The 19,157-nt window shown below is 38.7% G+C and overlaps 1 protein-coding gene across 1 annotated transcript; it reads left to right on the plus strand.

The window, feature by feature from the left end:
- The first annotated feature begins 2,936 nt into the window (after positions 1–2,936).
- Positions 2,937–11,071, plus strand: LOC122662109 (probable rhamnogalacturonate lyase B). Its single transcript, XM_043857670.1, has 15 exons — positions 2,937–3,017; positions 3,200–3,321; positions 4,285–4,335; positions 4,622–4,741; positions 5,333–5,452; positions 5,603–5,744; positions 6,865–7,038; positions 7,208–7,366; positions 7,478–7,584; positions 8,116–8,206; positions 8,347–8,488; positions 9,056–9,212; positions 9,764–9,880; positions 9,988–10,114; positions 10,794–11,071. The coding sequence occupies exons 1-15, from the start codon at positions 2,976–2,978 to the stop codon at positions 11,052–11,054; spliced, it is 1,932 nt and encodes a 643-aa protein (XP_043713605.1). The 5' UTR covers positions 2,937–2,975; the 3' UTR covers positions 11,055–11,071.
- The last annotated feature ends 8,086 nt before the right edge of the window (positions 11,072–19,157 follow it).

A 19,157-nucleotide genomic window follows, 5' to 3' on the forward strand; every position in this document is an offset into this window, starting at 1 on the left:
TTTTCTTTGGATAGTTAATTGTAAGCCACAGACCCACTGGAAACATGTTTCTTCTGTGCTCCAATTTATGGTTTTCTTGCATTGAACTCAGCAGATTCAGTACTATAACAGGCATTCTATGCTTTACATTTGTGGATTTGCCCAATATTCGTGGTCAGTTTATCAATCAGCAACCTGAGTTTGACTGTGCTACTGTAGGACAGCGGATTAGGGTACTAAGCCTCAGGTAAGTAGGCTGAAATTGCACAAAACAAGTACTATGGATGGCCTTTAAGAAAACAGATAAATTATGGCTCCATTTGGATCCGAGTTTCGAGCCAGCTAAAAGTACGAATTGTTAGAATTACACACACAAAAGTGAACAAGTGCCCTTACTTGAGGCACTTTGTTAATGTTGTTCAATGTCAAAAGCACAGTTCTATTTGGCACCAATTTCAGGGAAAAATGACTGCAGGACCCTTGAGTTTTCTACCAGAGCTCAACCCAGTGAAACACGTCAACTGATGAGCATTACTTGTATGGAATTTGGGCTATACCTAATGAATGAATGCACGATGGAGCGATGGCCTGATTTTACAGATTTGTCATTCACATCCCACATTAGGGAGGAATGACCCTTGAAGAGAAGATGGAACTGTTCAATGCTAGTAATATCGCTAAGGTAGCTGCCTGCTGGGAACAAGAGAGCTGAAATTTGTTTTCTAACCTCACTGCTGCTAAGAAGTGTGAATAAGAATTTGAGGAGGCTCAAATTTGTGATAGGGCGAGGAATTGCTAAAAGAACACAAGGAAATGGCTATCTAAATTGAAGTGCAGACTTAAAAATCTAGATCTTAATTGAATATAAGGATATACAAAGCACTTTTAAAGATTTTAAAGTGGATTTTTCAGAACATCTCTAACTTTGTTTTGTTTTAAATCCCCGCAAAGTGCAAGCATTTTTTGTTTCCATCTACATTGCTTAATTACCTGCTATTTAGAGTTATTATTTCAGATTTCATACTAAAGGAACAAAAAGTTCTTTTAGGTCATACTTGCCCAGATATGTAAGGCTTCGGATGGAAAGAATATTATAGAAAACGAACTTCTTTGTGCTGATGATAGCTCTGTGCAACAGCAAAAGCATCTAACCAAGATATTGCCTTTTTCTTTCTTAAGGGTAACGGTTTAAAAAGTATGTGTCACAAGGTGTGTTAACATCTAAATTTTTTTCTTAAGGTGTGTTAACATCTAAAGTGCGGATAACTGAGTTGCTCAGTTGATTTGATCCTATCTCGTCGTTACAGGTCTTAAATCAAGACCTCCCCCCCCCCCCCCCAACTAAATTTGCAATGCTAATATCCCTGTGTATTAACACAAGGTAAATTTTACGCTGACTATGCAATATGCCAACCCTTTTATTAGTATGGATTCACTGTAAAAACGTCTTCAACATGACAAAATGAGATGTCTACACACGGCTAAGATCACCACCATGCATCAACTGATAACCAAATGAGATGTCTACACACGGTTAAGATCACCGCCATGCATCAGCTAACATGTGCTAGATTGGCACATCATATCTTTTAACATGAACCATCATTCATCCAACGTTTGATTAACTTATAGCATTCAAATTACTGTCATTTCTAAGTCATGATTAGATTTAGGAAAGGATAAGCAAACAAAGTTTATTAATAAAGGGAAATGAATGGTATGTAGGCGCTAAAATATATGTTCTCTCGTACAATTTCTCTCCTCTCATCATTGATACCCTTGGCCACCACCTAGGTACATATATGAGGTTAGGGTATAGATTCCATAATTGAGAAAAAAAAAAAGAGAGAGAGAGAGAATTTGTTTGCTCTGGAACAATGTCAAAGAGGTAGGATTGGTTTAGGAATTTTATTTAGGGAAATGTTCTCTGGGGCCACAGGATGCGCTCAAACACATGGGGTGGGCGAAATGATCACCCCACCCCCCCTGAATGGATGAAATGATGCTACGTCCCACCCCATGTGTCTGGCTGCCCCCCTGAATGGACGGAATGATCGCTGAGTCCCACCCCATGAGTCTATTACACCCCCTACGTATTCACCCGGGGATTGAGCTCCTCTCCAAAGAACCCAGCACGCTCAGGGGGTATCCAGCCATTGACCTGTGCTGCACACATCCTTAGGCATGCACTGAGATGTGTGCAGCATAACCCAACTCTTGGATGCCCCCGGACACTCCCCCGGGCGCTGACCTCCCTGGAAAAGAACCGGATCTCCCACCCGGGCAGAAAACATCGCCACTTTATTTAATGATGTGAAATACCAGGGATTATGTAGAAAACTCTAATAATGATTATGTACACGCAACCTATACACGCACACCGGAAAATATGATATTTTGGATGGCAACCAGAAAGGGCAGTCTTCACTCTCCATGCTCTCCCTCTATGAGAGAGAGAGATACCCTACATCGATCAAATCAAGCTAGAGTCGCAGCACCAGCCATTTGTCCTCTCCAGTTACTTGAAAGTACTGGTGAAACAAAAGTAAGGTGTGGTGGTGTGGACCTGTCTCCGGAGTGACTGGAGAGGAGCCGCACCGACAAAGATCCAAATAAATCGCTTCAACAGTAAGTGTGATTAATGGACGAACATAGCGACTCTTACACGGGTCTCTTCGTTAGTGGAAAAAGAATTAACGGTGAAGTCAAGGGAAGCTTCAAGCTTGGCTATTGGGATAGAGATTGGTATGGTATGGCCAAAAAAGAGAAAGAAAACAAAACAAAGAAATTAAAGTGCTTCGCTCACAAGACACGGAAAGAAGAAATAAATACTGGGAAGTGTCTCTGGACCAGCACCCATAGACCCATTAACCTCTCTACCAAGGTGATTCTGCTAAGTTTAGAATATATATCTAGAATTCAAGAGAGATCGACTCGACCATTTATTGATTTTGGGTTTGGAAGAAGAATTGTTGAGTGAAGAGGAGGAAGCAATAATGTCTCCTCGTGGAGTGCAATTGCAAGTACAAGATCACTATGTATTTACTTCATCTCATACTCTTTCTCTTTAATTTGATCATTTGGTATTGGCATCATCATCAGTTTATCATCATTTTTTGTTTTTTGGTTTTTTTTTTTTTTTTTTTTTTTTTTTTTGTCTTTTCGTTATTGATATTTTTATGAGAGAAGTTGAAGGGAGGATTATATTCCAATTTTGCAGGTAGTGATGGATAATGGGCTCCTCCAAGTAACAATCTCAAACCCAGATGGGATAGTCACAGGCATACGATACAATGGCATTACCAATCTACTTGAAATTCAAAATGAAGAAGTTAACAGAGGGTACTCTCTCTCTCTCTCTCTCTCTCTCTCTCTCGACTAAGACTAGAAGTAAGAGTTTAAAAAAATTAATAAAAGGTAATCAGCTGGTCTCATCACTTATATTCGAATTTTTATCTTCTCACATGCACCTTTAAAGTGCATTGGATGACACACCTCACTTGTACATGCACCTTCTAGGATGAAAATCTCCTATACTTGGGCTAACTTAGTCGGAAGTTGTTCTACCACCCCCCCCCCCCCCCAAAAAAAAAAAAAAAAGAGAATGGATTATCTGCACGTATCAATAGGTGAACGTACATCTCAGAGCCAATCACATTTTAATTTTGTTTCCATAAAAACCCTTCGTCTCCTTGTAAATGGCAAAAATAGGACAGGTGGTTGATTCTCACAAGTCACAAGTATGTTCATCTGTTGGTACGTGCACAAGAACCGAACTCAATAAAAAAAAAACCTTAGTCAGAAGGAGAATGGATCATTTACACATACGTGCAAGTAACGTACATCTCAAAGCCAATCATATGTTTATTTTGTTTTCATAAATACACTTACTCCCTTTGTAAATGACAAAAATAGGACAGGTGATTGCAAATCACCTCTCACATGTACATGCACCTGCACGTAGAGGAACCGAACTCAGTGAAGAAGGCCATACATGGAAGGAAAAGGGATAGGTGTTGACACTTGACATGTTGCAAGTGACATGATATCCGATGACAATCATCCATGATGACACAATTGATTTATGTGTCTCTCTCTCATCAAATTAAAAAAAAATAATTTAATATTTTCTTTTTTTTCTATTAATTTCTTGCCAATCTAATCACTAGATTATTTTATCCATCATTTGATGTGATCGGTGAAATGACTAGCTCACCCTCGGGTGATCCAATCTTGGTTCTTAAATTTAAGTTCCTCTCTATTCAGACCAAAATAAAGAATACAAACCAACCCTTGAACCTGTAGGTATTGGGACGTCGTTTGGAGTGGAGAAGGCCGAACTGGAGTTTTTGAGGTGTAAGTCCTCTCTCTCTCTCTCTCTTTACATAGATTGCATACAGATCCACTACGGCACGTTGCCCGTAGCGGCCTGTGCGGCTTAGACAGAGTGTCGCGCGTAATGTCTGTCTTACCCCTATTCGGGTAAAGCACTTTGACAGGAGTAAAGCGGACATTGCACGTGGGGCTCAGTCTGGGCCGCATAGGGGCAGCGCGCCATAGAATGTCACCACTACTAGTCAACTACCAGCATTATATATATTGAATTAACATCCAAGAAATATTGGGTTGAGCATGTATGCAGGATAATGGCTACAAATTTTGAGGTTATAACAGAAAATGAGGAGCAGGTGGAAGTTTCCTTCAAAAGACCATGGGATACCTCCATGGATGGAAAATTTATTCCTATAAATATAGATAAGAGGTACATTTGATGTCTTCTATATATCCTCATTATTTAATTATATAAAATGAACTATTGATTCTTCTATTTTGTTTCTAATTTGGAAAATATCTCTTGTACTTTTTGTGTTTTTGGGTGCTCTCCAATGCTTATTTAATTTATTATTGGTGAAATTTCCTAACATCAACAATGCCAAATGGCCGAGGACAATTGCTAGCGTAGTTGGCTTGAGAGTAGTGTAATAGAGCCTAGCCACCAAGAGGTTTCAAGTTTGAGACCTCCTCTTCCTCATCTAGTCTAGGTTCTCCCCTCCCCTCTCCTACAATCCAAATTGACATTAACAGCCCCACCCCGTGGAGTAGAGTCGAGTTCGAGTATCTAGGGATGCATACCATATATGGATAAATGAATTAATTCCATGAATGAACAAATGTCAAATTAGTGATATATTTAAACCATATGACCTACCATATTAAGGATTCTCTACCATGTCCATTTTTTACCACGATATAAAGCACAACACTTGATTGCCTAGATTCTTTTAAATTATGAAAGATTATTAAGTGTTGGAAATAAATTCTAATGGAAGTGAGTGATGAATGGAAAATGCAGGTTTATTATGTTAAGGGGTTGCTCGGGCTTCTATTCTTATGGGATATATGAGCATTTAGAAGGCATGCCTGCCTTCAGCCTTGCAGAAACCAGAATTGCATTCAAGCTTAGAAAAGACAAGTAAATTAAATCAAATTAATCCCAACTTTCCTCTACTCTCATTTGTCATTATTAGTTAATTACTCATTTTGTGGTATTACATCAGTAATTAAGGTTGGATTAATATAGAATTTTATTGTTTTTAACTGCAAAAATGTTGTAAATGTGCAGGTTTCATTACATGGCCATGGCAGATAACAGGCAAAGGATCATGCCCATGCCCGATGATCGGTTGCCCGGACGATGCCAAACCCTTGCCTACCCGGAAGCAGTTCTCTTAACCAATCCCATTAATCCGGACCTAAAAGGAGAGGTATATCCATAAGTCTAGACTCCCTGTCTCATGGTCGCGAATAGATAGGACCAAGTTTCTCTTTACCCACGGTGAAGAGATTTCCTATTTTTATTGCCATCGGTTGTGACTCTGTTGTAGGTTAGACTCCATAAAATAGGGAAAGGAGGGAGAATGGTGGCCCCTCACTTTTGCACACCCTTCACATTTCATTGTTCATTTAAAACAATAAAATGTCTAAAATACCCCCTCCTATTGGAAGATTCAAAAGGAGGAATCCCCAGACACCCACATAAAAAAGGAGAATGGATCATCTGCACATACCAATATCAATAAGAGAACGTACATGTGAGAGCCAATCACATTTTAATTTTGTTTTCATAAAAACCCATCCTCCCCTTGTAAATGGTGAAAATAGGACAGGTAATTGGCTATAGAACAAAGTATTTGAAATACCCTCAAAATGGTGATTTCTGTCCCTCCCATGTCTCCAGACTACCATGGTCAGTCAGACCAGAGAATCCCTCCCCATATGTAATCCATTTTTAGAAGCTAGAGATGCCCCTCCAATTAAGCTCTTGTTACACCCTTTTTTTTTTTTTTTTTTTTTTTTTTTTTTGTGTTAAAGGTGAGCAAAATATATATATTAAAAATGGGGGAGGGTTCACTCCAACACCCTGTGCAATTTCATGAATTATAGGAGGGTTTTATGGGAAAACACTAAAAATAAGGGGTATATGAGACATTTTATAGGGAGTGGTGTTACAATAACTCGAGTCTTGTGACGGGTGCTCGCATGTAATTTTGAAATTAAACTGGTGTTGTAGTAAAAGAGACGTTGTACAAACCTTTTACCCAGTAAAAATATAAAGGGGCATTGTTCTCTGTGCTGCAGTGCAGGCTGTGCCTAGGCACATGGGGGTGGGTGCAATGACCATTCTGCCCCCCTGAATGGCAGGCCCATGTACCTGAACGCAGCCTGCGCTGCGGCTCGAAGAACATTCTCCCAAATATAAAAATGAATGCTCTTGTGTTTTTTTTTTTTTTTTAGGGTAAAAAAATGGATGCTCATGTCACACTTTATTGAGCCAATGAAGAAATGTATTTGATGTCGACGAGTTTTGTGATGCTTGATTTTAAGGTGGATGACAAGTACCAGTATTCTTGCGAAAACAAGGATAACAAGGTGCATGGGTGGATATGCTTTGACAACTCACCTGTGGGCTTCTGGCAAATCACTCCCAGTAATGAATTTCGAACTGGTGGACCTCTAAAGCAAAACCTCACCTCCCATGTTGGCCCAACCACTCTTGCTGTAAGTTTTCATTACCATTCTCATCCCTTTTCTCTGTTTCATTCTAATGATAGGCTATTTCTTCTAAACTCGCCACCATGGGTTGCGGTTTTTGTTCCGGTAGATTTACATTATCTAAAACGAAAACCCTAAACATTACAAGAAACTTCATATCTCTCTGGATTTTCAGATGTTTCTGAGTGCTCACTACTCGGGAGAAGATTTGGTGCCTAAATTCCAAAACGATGAACAGTGGAAGAAGGTTTTCGGCCCAGTTTTTATTTATCTTAATACAGTTTTGGATGGTGAGGCTGATCCATATTCACTTTGGGATGATGCCAAATCACAGGTTAGAAATTATTAAATAACCAAACAAAAGCTCCTAATTAGCTAATACTTACATTATAATCACAACAGTCAATGATGAACAAAACTACTGGGTTTTTTTTCTTTGTAAAAGATGATGGTGGAAGTCCAAAGTTGGCCCTACGGTTTTCCAGCCTCTGAGGATTTCCCTTCTTCGGATCAACGAGGAACTATTAGTGGTCGATTACTGGTCCATGACAGGTAACACTTTCTACTTCTAATCCTTTACAGTAATGTTGATTTGTCACAGAATTTAGTTCTACATCAGTTGTGCTTAAGTCATGGAATGTCCATATAAGTGGGGTTCAATCTTCACATGATATGACTCATTTTAAAGCCGTGCGACGAACCTTAGCCAAAACAGACAATATCGTGGATGTGGAGTCCGCCGTGGACTGTGTCACTTCATTGGTATCAAAGTCAGGTTGTGGGGGAATGTTGTTGGTATGATTCCATAGTGGAAGTGTGGATATTGTGCCACGAAATTTAATCCAACATCGACTGTGTTTAAGCTATGGAATGTCTATCTTGAGACCTTGGATCTGTCTTCATATATCATTGGATTATCTTCACCTAATAACTTGAGCTTTTGAACCATCCCGATCTGAACCATAAATGGTAGTAACAACTACTTTCATCTCACCATGGATATAGGCATCTTACCAAATCATGTATATTCTCATGCACTAACCTTATTCAAAAATTTTCATTTGAGAAAACCACTCTTGTTAGGTACATCGAGGAAGGTTACATATCGGCTGACTCGGCTTATATCGGGTTGGCTCTGCCGGGAGAGGTTGGATCATGGCAAAGAGAATGCAAGGTGAGATTCACTGTTTTTTATTAAGTTGTTGCAGAAACCATGAATTGGGTCATCAGTACTGAACTAAAGATGTATATTAATTTCTGTGTTTGATCCCATTTGCTTTAGTAAATTACTATTTTGGAATTGGTTAATTTCAGGGCTACCAGTTCTGGACTAAAGCAGATGCTGATGGTTACTTCTCCATAAGCGATGTGCGCACTGGAGATTATAATCTTTACGCATGGGTTCCTGGTTTTATTGGAGACTACAAATATGATGTTGAGGTCACCATCACCTCAGGTTTGTTTTAATTAAATATAAGGAGAAAAATTCCCTGCATGAGACACGTGAGCGGAGAATCTTCACGTACGTGGGCGTACGTGAATGACTCACAACCATTCAGATGGAATATTTTCACAGATTGGATTCCATCTGAACGGCTGTGAGTCGTTCACATACGCTCATGTACGTGAAGATTCACCAGACACAGAGGTCACGCCTAGACAAATTGGGGGCGAAATGATCCCCCACCCACATGAATGGTGGAATTTTCACCCCCCCAATGTATCAGTGTGCGTGTTCTCATTAGATACCACGCACGTGACCCCTGCGCTCCCATACAAAGGACAGTTCCCCTAAATATAATTCTAAACCTCATTTCTAGCTTATTTTTTATTTTCTTTCATGGCCTGTTTTTTTTTATTTTTAACTAGCTTGAGCATCTCTTCATCATGTCTTTTTTCTAATGCATTCAATCTTGGGTTTATTTCTCTTGGAAGTCATAGTAGTGGCCATGAGTTGCCACAACCCATTTTACGTTTTTATCTTTTTGTAATTGTTAATAATTAACTTGTACTAATTAAACAGGTTGTGATGTGGATCTGGGTGATCTGGTATATGAACCTCCAAGAGACGGACCCACATTGTGGGAGATAGGCATCCCTGACCGTTCAGCTGCAGAGTTCTACGTTCCTGATCCCAATCCTAACTACATCAACAAACTCTTTGTTAATCATCCTGACAGGTTCACATTTCATCTCACTATATACTCTAATGAGCTTGTGTAAATATTAGACATTTTTTTTAAAAGCGAAAAACCCCACCCCAAATGATGTCAATACACGTGCTCTCATTGCCCTCCCCCCCTGCCCGCGCATATGTGCAAGAGCAACACTTTCAACAGACAACACTAACCCAACAAAGAAACTAGAAAATAAAAACTTTCAATTCTCACAAGTGCAACTTTCCTTTCACATAGTTTTTCTTATTATTTCTCTCATACTCTCAAATGTGGGTCCTATGTGGCTGATATTTATTTCAAATGTGGCCTAAAAATTCGTACCCAAACAGTGGCGCCTGAGAAGGACAAGGATCCTCTCAGACCTCTCCAGCACATCATCCTCTCCAGTGCGCATCCAATGGCTTGGGGCATCCGGACATGTACCCCAAGTTCCTCTAGCCGTTGGATGTGCGTTGGAGGGGCTGCTGCACTGGAGAGGATTTCTTTCCTCGTGGGAAACCCTCACCCACAGAACTATTGTATTGGTTTGTGAAACCTTTTAATCTCTTGAACAGATTTAGGCAATATGGATTGTGGGAGAGATATGCGGAATTATATCCTGACGGAGATCTAATCTTCAAAGTCGGCACGAGTGATTACAGGAAAGATTGGTTCTTTGCTCAGGTCACTAGGTACGTATGATCCTTCATATCTACCTTGTCTTTAATTATTTAGGTATTCTTTAGAAACAAAAATTGAGAACAAATGTTCTAAATCAGAGAACATTCTTGCTTTGCAGGAAAAAAAGCAATAACACATACCAAGCAACCACATGGCAGATCATATTCAAACTCGACTCCATCAATGATAATACCACCTATTACTTGCGACTAGCTCTTGCATCCGCCACAGTTTCTGAATTACAGGTAAGGGTGTCAAAAGCTGGTTCACATCAGTAGCCCTATCAAAACCAAGGGGTTAAACAGGATCAACCGGTTGGTAAATGCCCTGGTGTTGGGCCTAGACCGATTAATATTTGGTCGGAATCAACCCTTTGGCAGTAGCCCAATTAACATGAGCCCAACTATGGACCGGTTAATTGACTCATCAAATATAAATTTGTCCATACCTGACCTATGAGAATTGATTACCTAAACGGTGCGGTACCAATGCGGGCCTTAAATTGGTGGGGGCCGATTGGGTCCAAACGGTTAACACCAAGATGTGGAGCCTTAATTACTTTGTGGGCCTAGGACCCATGAAAGGCCCAAAGAAAGTTTGGTCTTTTGCAGTGCATAATACTTCATGCATGGAGCTTGATCACCTTCTATCAAGGTCATAGGTATCACTGTATCGGTATCGATATCCGTATCAGTCTTTGACAATACCTACATCGATATGGGTCGTCTGCATCAAAACGGATCGGACTGTTTTTTTTTTTTTTTTTCCCTTTCAAACTATCAATATCTTGGTTTTTTTTAACCAATTTATCCTCCCCTGTACCGATATCACTGCTACAATATCAATATCGTACCAATAAGAACTTCTATATAGTGCATACTTCCATGTGCATGAAACTGATTCAATTTATGGTTTGTGTTGAAGGTTCGATTCAATGACCCGAAAGCAAACCCTCCACACTTTTCGAGTGGGGTAATAGGGAAGGACAACTCAATTGCGAGGCATGGCATTCATGGGCTTTATTGGCTATATAATGTTGAGGTACCAAGCACCAGACTTGTGCAAGGAGACAATACAATCTATTTAACTCAATCAAGAAGTACCAGCCCTTTTCAAGGGATCATGTATGACTACATTCGTTTAGAAGGGCCCCCAACTTCCTCCAATTCTAACAGAAAACATTAAAAGGTTTTTGTTCATGGGAAATAATGGATTTGTTTTGAATTTAAGCATCCTCTAATCATCATATGGACTTGAACATGATTTCTGCAGTTGTGTATGCAAGCATAGATCAAGTTGGTTAATTTTGTACTCTAGGGCATGTCACTTTAACCCTAATCAGGGCTGGATATGTAAGAGGCAATGCTAACTCAAAGCATGTCACTTCATAGTTTAAGGCATTCAACCTAAAAACGTGAGCTTTAGGGTGGAGACGACCTTCCTAGGGTCATGAGCTCAATAGTCGTACACTACTCGACCAATGTGAGACTAAAACCCCATCCTCATCATCATTCTTGGTTACGAAACTGTACTCACTGCATCAACTTACAATTCTCTCTAGCGTCCAATACAAAAGCTCGAACTTTAGGTAGAGAGACCCTTCCCTGAGTCATAAGTGAAGTGCCACAAACCCGCCCCGGCCTACTGATGGTACGATATTGTCTGCTTTGGTAGGTGAGTCTTACGGTTTTAAAACGCGTCATGTCAAGTAAGGGAATCCATAGCATATATGCGCATTCCACGATACATCCCCAAACGATGTGAGATTTTCCATGATTCTACATCCACGTTTCCACTGCGGATATATTCCTGACACTAAAATGTATCATGTCAAATAAGGGAGGTCATAACATATATGTGTATTCCATGACACATCCCCAGACGATGTGAGATTTTTCGTAATTCTATAATAAACCTATAAACCACAAACTATCCCCCCCATATGTATGAAACTAAACCCACCCCACCACCATAATGAATTTTGCAACCAGTGGGCACTTTACTATGTTAGAAAGAGGAAATGAGGATCTGTGGCATCAAAAGGAAAAGAAACAAAAAAAGTCCTGCTACGTGAATTCACATAGTGGTGGCCAAACATTCCACGAAGAAGTCAGTAGCACTCATGTATTGAATGAAAATGAGGAACTCTTAGCTGATTTTGGAGACTATTTGTTGTCTCCCCTAGTGTACAGTGATGAATAATTATCTTTTTCAATTCGCGGGCACTTCTAATTCTTTCAATTCCTTTAATAGGGAGAACGAATTCCACCTTGGGCAGTGTTTTCGGGCAGAGGATAGAGTGGTCGTTTCAACCCCCATGTGAGGAATTAGAGGAATTGAAGAAGACAGCGAATTGGAGGAGATAACGAAGACTTGCTTCATTGTCTCTTGCCCAATGGGTTTTCTCCTTTTTAACACAATAAGGAGATGAATGCCCCAAACGCTTAGGCTGGTCGAGCTATAGTAGAAAAACAATGAAGGTCCAAATTATTTCTTATTCAAAATTGAAGGCCAGATTACGTACAGTCTGAAGTAGAATTCTTAATGGAAAGAAAAGAAAAAAGAACACACAAAGAACGTTTATTCCGCCTAAAGTAGTAGAAAAGAGAAAAGTAGAAAATAAATCAGTCAAGAAATTTGACAATTCTAATAGTTCTGTCGTTGTAGCATTACGTAGCCTTTGACAACTGTTCGGTAATTTCAAGACTTTTGTGAGAGTGAAAGAGAGGTTTTTCTAAGGTGGAAGGTAGAGAAGGGATTGAAAATAACGAACTCACTAAGATTAACAAACTAAAAGAAAATAAAAGTAAAGGAGTCATCATCAATAATTTGACAATTGATTTTAAGGAATTTTAATATTAAATCCTTAGTCACTAAAGTATACTTAGCGAGGGGAAAGGAAGGAAGAGAGAATGTACATACGAAGACTAGAATCAAAACAAAAGAAAAATGGAGAATAGAAAAGAATATTCAGTCAAGAAATTTGACATTTTTAAATAATTAGGTGTTTTAACATTCCTCATAGAAAGTTCAAGTTCATCCATCGTCCATACTTTACCAAACATACAAAGAAAAGAGTGGATAAAATATAGAAGGGATCGGAGTAGGAAAAGGTGATCTTGTCCAATAGGGGGTATTTAGGACAATTCCTAAGGGGTAAATTACAGTATTTCGGGTGAGGGCATGCAAATTTTGAGCTGATGTCATGGGAATCTTTTCCCCAATATAAAATTTAATTTTCTGAGATGAAATTGGCTTGTGTAGCTCACAAATGTGTGAGGATGCATTTTTTGTAATATTTAAACTGCGTTTAGTATTTTTCCCAAAAAAAAAAAAAAAACCACAATGTTTAGTATGTATTCTTATAATAAATTTTCGGTTTAAAATGCATTTTGATTTCCGGTTCTTTCCTATTTTTTCGTATCAAATTTCAGGATGTGTTCTAAACCTAGAATCTATTCTTAGAATTCATACCAAATGCAACCTTAGACTCATAACTTTTCAAGTGAGAAAGAGCATCCTAGGTTGATTTGGATTACTGCAGTAAAATTAATCAACATATTTCTTTCACTTTGCTTCCAATTGAAAACTCAAGGATACAGTCCGGAGCATTTTGTTTCATTGGATTACTCATCTCAACTCAGCCTTATCTTAACTAAACGAGGGCAGCTTATTTCATTGGATTACTGCTCTTTCTTTTCTTGTTGTGACCACAGTTGTGATATTTTATCTATTGGATTTATGTCTCCATCAAACCTAGTTTATTTTAGTTGATTTAATTATTATCACATGTTACATAAAATGATGAGTTGTATGTGTTCTAAAATTTTGACTTTAAATTGGAATCACGATTAAGGTTTGGGCTGGGCACCCTTATCATATGGTCGTCGCATTAGGTATACACAGAAATGTTGATGTCACGATATGAATGCGAGTACAATTACATGTATGTGTTGGCGAAGAATATTTTTGTCTCAATTCTCACATGTGTTACTGCCAATTATTCGTAAGGGATAAACACTTGTCACCGATACCCTATACCTGAGAGAGCCTCATCACTGCGAGATATGAATGTATACTTTGGTATATCAATGACTAAAGGTTCTATGGCCAAAGCCAATGTGTTGGGTGTGTGTAAGCATCTTGTGAGTGAATGAATTGTTCAACAATGTTTCCACTGCCCGATTGGAAAACATCAAGAGAGAGATTTTTGTGAATATGGTAGGATGATAATCAAATCTTATACCATTTTAGAAATGGTTTGCAAATATTATTTTCACATAAAATATTAATTGTATGTACGTTTTTTATTAAAGTGTTTAATTGTGTTTTGTGGGTATGATCACATATACAGAAATTCTAATGTGGGTTTGTACTATGGAATGGGGTTTGACAGTATTTACATAAATCCATAGATTTCATTATGATGATGCTAATTAGTAGAGGGTTGGTACATAATAAAGGGTTATTATGTAAATGTACATTGGGATTAATTTACCAATTAAAATAATTGATTTATTTTATTTAATGGAGTTAGTGAAACATTTAATTGTCCATTAAAAGGAAAAATAAATAATTATCTTACTTTTTCTTTTAGATTCTGCTTCTTTCCCAATTTGACATATACAAGGATAGAAAGTTGAATTGGGCTCACATTCACGTATGTGAATGTATGAGAACCGCTCAGAGCCGTTCAGATGGAATCCACTCCATGTGGGTCCCATAGAGTGGATTCCATCTGAACGACTATGAGCCATTCTCGTACATTCACATACGTGAATGTGATCCTAGCTCTAGAAAGTTGGGAATAAAGTCAAGAAAAGAGGAGAGAGACCGTCAAACTCTCACAAGGAATCTCAAAAAGGGAATTCACATATAAATACATACTAAAGGGGGCAGGGCAGGCCAAACTTTTTTGGCACCCTGGCCGAAAATTCTCTTTCTTCTCTTCGCCTCTCATCTCTTTTTTCTGCTCGAGAAATAGGGTTTTGTGAAACCCAAACTTTGTAAAGGTGTGGATTGTTGAATCCCATGGAAATTGAGACCGGTGGTTTTTTGTTTGGAGATTCTTCACTACACCAAGAAGGTTTGTGATTTCCTTTCATATGTGTTTGTTGGAAGAAGAACTATTATCTAGAGAAGGAGCAACACTTGAGGCTCTTCGGGTTAGCAAACATTAATCTCTTAATGTATGGTTTATGTTTCTTTTTTGGTTTGGTATTCTTGGGATGCGAAAGAACCCGAACCAATTCATTCCAATCCTTATTAAGTCAGCTATGAAAAATAATGCTCTACTTGGTCACATGTGGCACGCGGCTCTTGTGCGTAGGCACAGGACCGTACAAAATGATCATCATGGCCTCTAAAATTTCCGCCCTTCAACCATGAAAAACTTTCACCTTCAACATATGTCTTACTTATATGTAAATTTGACTAAAACTGATTTACTGTTGGCGCTCCGAAATGGTGTGCATTTGAGTTGAATTTCACTACGAAACATGTATAAGGAAGGAAACAGAAGAAGTTAAACAAGTTTAGAAGAGAAAAATGAAACTTTGTAGTCAAGATGGTGTAATCTATTTAAACCTTTTATCTTATTTGGTAATTATAATTTTCACATGTGATATTTTTTTTCTTTTCAAATTCAATGAATTTAATTGCACAATAAAATAAAATTTAAGAATTAGATTTGAAATGATTTTGAGTTACTCAACACTCATGTTATGTGACAAAAAAATTCTTTTTAGATTTAATTAATGGGTTGAGATTGGGGATTTTATTCCTCTAATATAAGTTAAAAAGTTTTTTGAACTTCGAGGCAAGGGTATACCGTGCACTAGCACCCCATTTTTCTCTCTTTCCTCATATGAAATGACCTCATTGCTCTCTTATATACGAATTCACTGTTCATTATACTTTACTTGTGTCCGTTTCATTAGAGAACAAAAAAAAACGGCGTATCTAGGCACAAGGCTCCTGCTATTGCTGGGTGTGGGGAGGCTCATAATGTATGCAGCCTTACCTTTGCTTTCGCAAATGGACTGTTTTCAAACCTGTGATCACTTAGTCACAATGGAGCAACCTTAACATTGCACGAAGGCCCACTCAAATTTTAACTTCTTAGTGAAAAATTGCACCTAAAATTTTAGTTTTGGAAGGTCTAAAGAAATAAGGATTAATCTTCTAATATTACAGTGTGTTTGGAAGTCAAGAAAAGAAATAAGGATTAATTTTCTATTATTAGGGGTATGACTCATGATATTGATACCAACCCCATGTCTTCCCACGTGGCTGAGGCACACTTACATTCCGAGTTTCACGGGCACACGGCGTATAGCGGCGGTCCAAGTCTTGACAGCGTTGGATTGGGTTAGTGAACTCCTCCATTAACTTAACTAACTTTACCTACGACCAAATATCTAAAGACCTAAGACGTCAAATTGGAACCAAATTCTTGGAGATCCTAAATCGATGATAGTCAACTACTCCATCTGATAATTTCAGATAAACAACAACTCTGAGGCATCAGAGTTCCAACTGCTCACGCTTTTGGACCTGAAATTAAATCCTAACCCGTTCAAGGTATCATCAAATGAAATTGAGTGTCAAAAGTTGGACCTAGCGGATATGCCGGACCTGATTCGACCGGTTGAAATACAAAATCGACCCGTAAAATGTCAGGCTTAACCTTTGTGGTGCAACGTAGTGGCCAGATGTTCACCTGGTCGGGATCGAGACCAGATCATGCCCTTGTACAAAGTACCGTCTAAGACCCTTCAAGGCCAACCACATGGAATCCACTCTTCCTGTAAGTTCCACAATGGATTCCATGTGACTGGCTTGGAGGGCCTCGGATGATACTTGTAAAAGGATATGGTAGTTCGATGAAAAGCATTACGAAGGTCATCCAGACTTTATAAGTACATGATCCACACTCATTGTGATCGACCAAATACTATGACTTACTGATAGGCTGATTAGTCAATTATCCTGTTTAAAGCCTAATTATAGATAGAATCGTATCCATACAATGGTCTACAATGCTCGATTGCCAAAACAGGTGAAAACGGTATAGAGACTTAAATTGATGGAGACTGATTAGGCCAGACCGAGACTGGTCGAACCGACCAGTTGACACTAGTCCTTCTCTTACGTGTCATCGATCTCTTATTCTTAATTAGCAATCCCAAAGTCATCCAAATTATAGAACTCTTCTGTAGTCATTACCTGTAAGAATGAAACTCTTTCGTCAACCTGATTTCCCAAAGCTTACCAAACTTTTATGTCAAAGAACATTCATAAGTTATAAATAATAAATCATTCACAGAGAACACTAAAGGTAGATTTTCCATTTTCGTTCAGAGACAACAATCTCATGTTATTAGCTGCTGAGGTAAGGATAGGAAGAATTTAAGAACTCAAACTAATTTCGATTTTCTAAGATTTTTTGCCTTTTGGAATTACTGCGTGCCAAACATTAATGGCGATCGACAGATCTTTTTCCCTTTTCTGCTGTAATGGTTAATTTCTGTGGAGAGGAGAGATTCGCGTTATTATTCTCTATCCCATATTCCCATGTGAATATTTATACGCTCGCTTTTCAATTTTCTTCTATTCCGCTTTTTTTTTAACTCTGAGTGATCTCCAAAAGAAAGCAAAGTGAGGGGAGGGGGAGGGGGAGGGGGGGGGGGGGGAAGTAGAGCCTGCGTTTCTTTCGTTTTCCAGTAAAGCAAACAAGTCTTTACCTGCAGAGATCACTTGTTTCTCATATATTTTAGTGTTCCTGTGTAGGTTATCCACATGAAGAAGGTGTCTTGGATGAAGAACTCCATCCTTTGCTTGGGATTACTTCTTCAACTGTTCGTGCTCGGTGATTGTATAAGGTGAACCAATGTGGTTCTTTTTCTACTGAATTTAGTATATTTACTGTTTGTTTTTTAATTTGTTTTCCGAGATGGGTCGTTAGAAAGGTTCGTAAGCTAAGATCGGAGCTGAGAATTTTGTGTTTCTTTCTTTTTAATTGCAGAACCATTCCTGGAAGAATCAATGGCGAAGAACTTGTGTCGTCTTCTCGGCTGCGATTATGGAACAACAACGATCGATATGTAAATAACCATTTTAACTTTTGACAATTTTTCGTTTTTCTATTTCTTTTTGACATTCTATGTTAGAAACTTGGACCAGAGTAAATGACCAATTTAACCCTACCTGGAAACACATTCGAGAAAAAAAGTCCGGTTTTATGGTAGGTGGAGATTGGTCGACTTTAACCGGAGCAGACCAGTTACCACCAATGGCTGCCTGACAGGTGGCAAGGTTGTTAGGGAATAACCAACTATATATCTGTTCTTCCGGTAAGCGTGCAATTGGGACCCAGCCGTACTGTGGGCCCACCTCAATTATGGGGTTTGGGCAATTAGTCTGATGGGGTCAACCGTATGCAATTTGTATCCTCTACAGTCGGGCGGTCGTCGCTCGGCGGCCTCCCATAGGCAGGGTGTGGACGCAACATGAGTAGGGCGCTCAGGCAATGAGTGGGGCGAACATTTTGCCCCTCCTTGTGTGAGGCTGCCAAACAGCCGGTAGAGAATCCTCATCCCAACCATATGTAGTGGCTGAGGACATTTGTCTTTGGTATGCATTCTCGAAATAGATTTTGAGATTAAAAACTGATTATTTTTTACTTTTTCACTACAACAGATGTTTTAGTCTAAAACTTACGCAAAATCTATTTATTCCCTATTTTCTCGTTTCAGTATGTGTTCCAGTCTTCTAGACCTATAATCTATTTCAAGAATATATACAAGATTTGGTCAATTTATATGATAGAGTCCAACCATGTGTACTGGTATAAGAATTGCAATTAGACACTTCAATTGAGGGGTTTAATCAATTTGTAAGATCGGGTCCAAATGCATCGGACCGTTTCCAATCGATTGGATCAGAGTTGGTTGAATTCGATTCCTAATTCTTGTTGATTCCTGCTTCAAAAAATTGGGTTTTTTTAAAGGTTTTTTTGGCTGATTCTAGTATCTTTAAATGTATTTTTAAATGTATCTTTACTATATATGGTAAGAAAATTAAGTAGTTTATACAATCACATGGGGTAATGATTACAAAAATTCATTTTTTAAGTATAAAAATTTTCCTTCTCTTCTCTTTAATGCCCCTTGCAACCAAACGGAGCCATAGGATTACTATCCCTAATATTGAGCTGGAAGCCATTACCCATGTGGGTTCTAGAGGGGCCAGGTTTATGTTGATGAACTTGAGTCCAGCCCAGCCCAA

Source organism: Telopea speciosissima, chromosome 5, assembly GCF_018873765.1.
Source record: "Telopea speciosissima isolate NSW1024214 ecotype Mountain lineage chromosome 5, Tspe_v1, whole genome shotgun sequence".
NCBI classification, from domain to species: domain Eukaryota; kingdom Viridiplantae; phylum Streptophyta; class Magnoliopsida; order Proteales; family Proteaceae; genus Telopea; species Telopea speciosissima.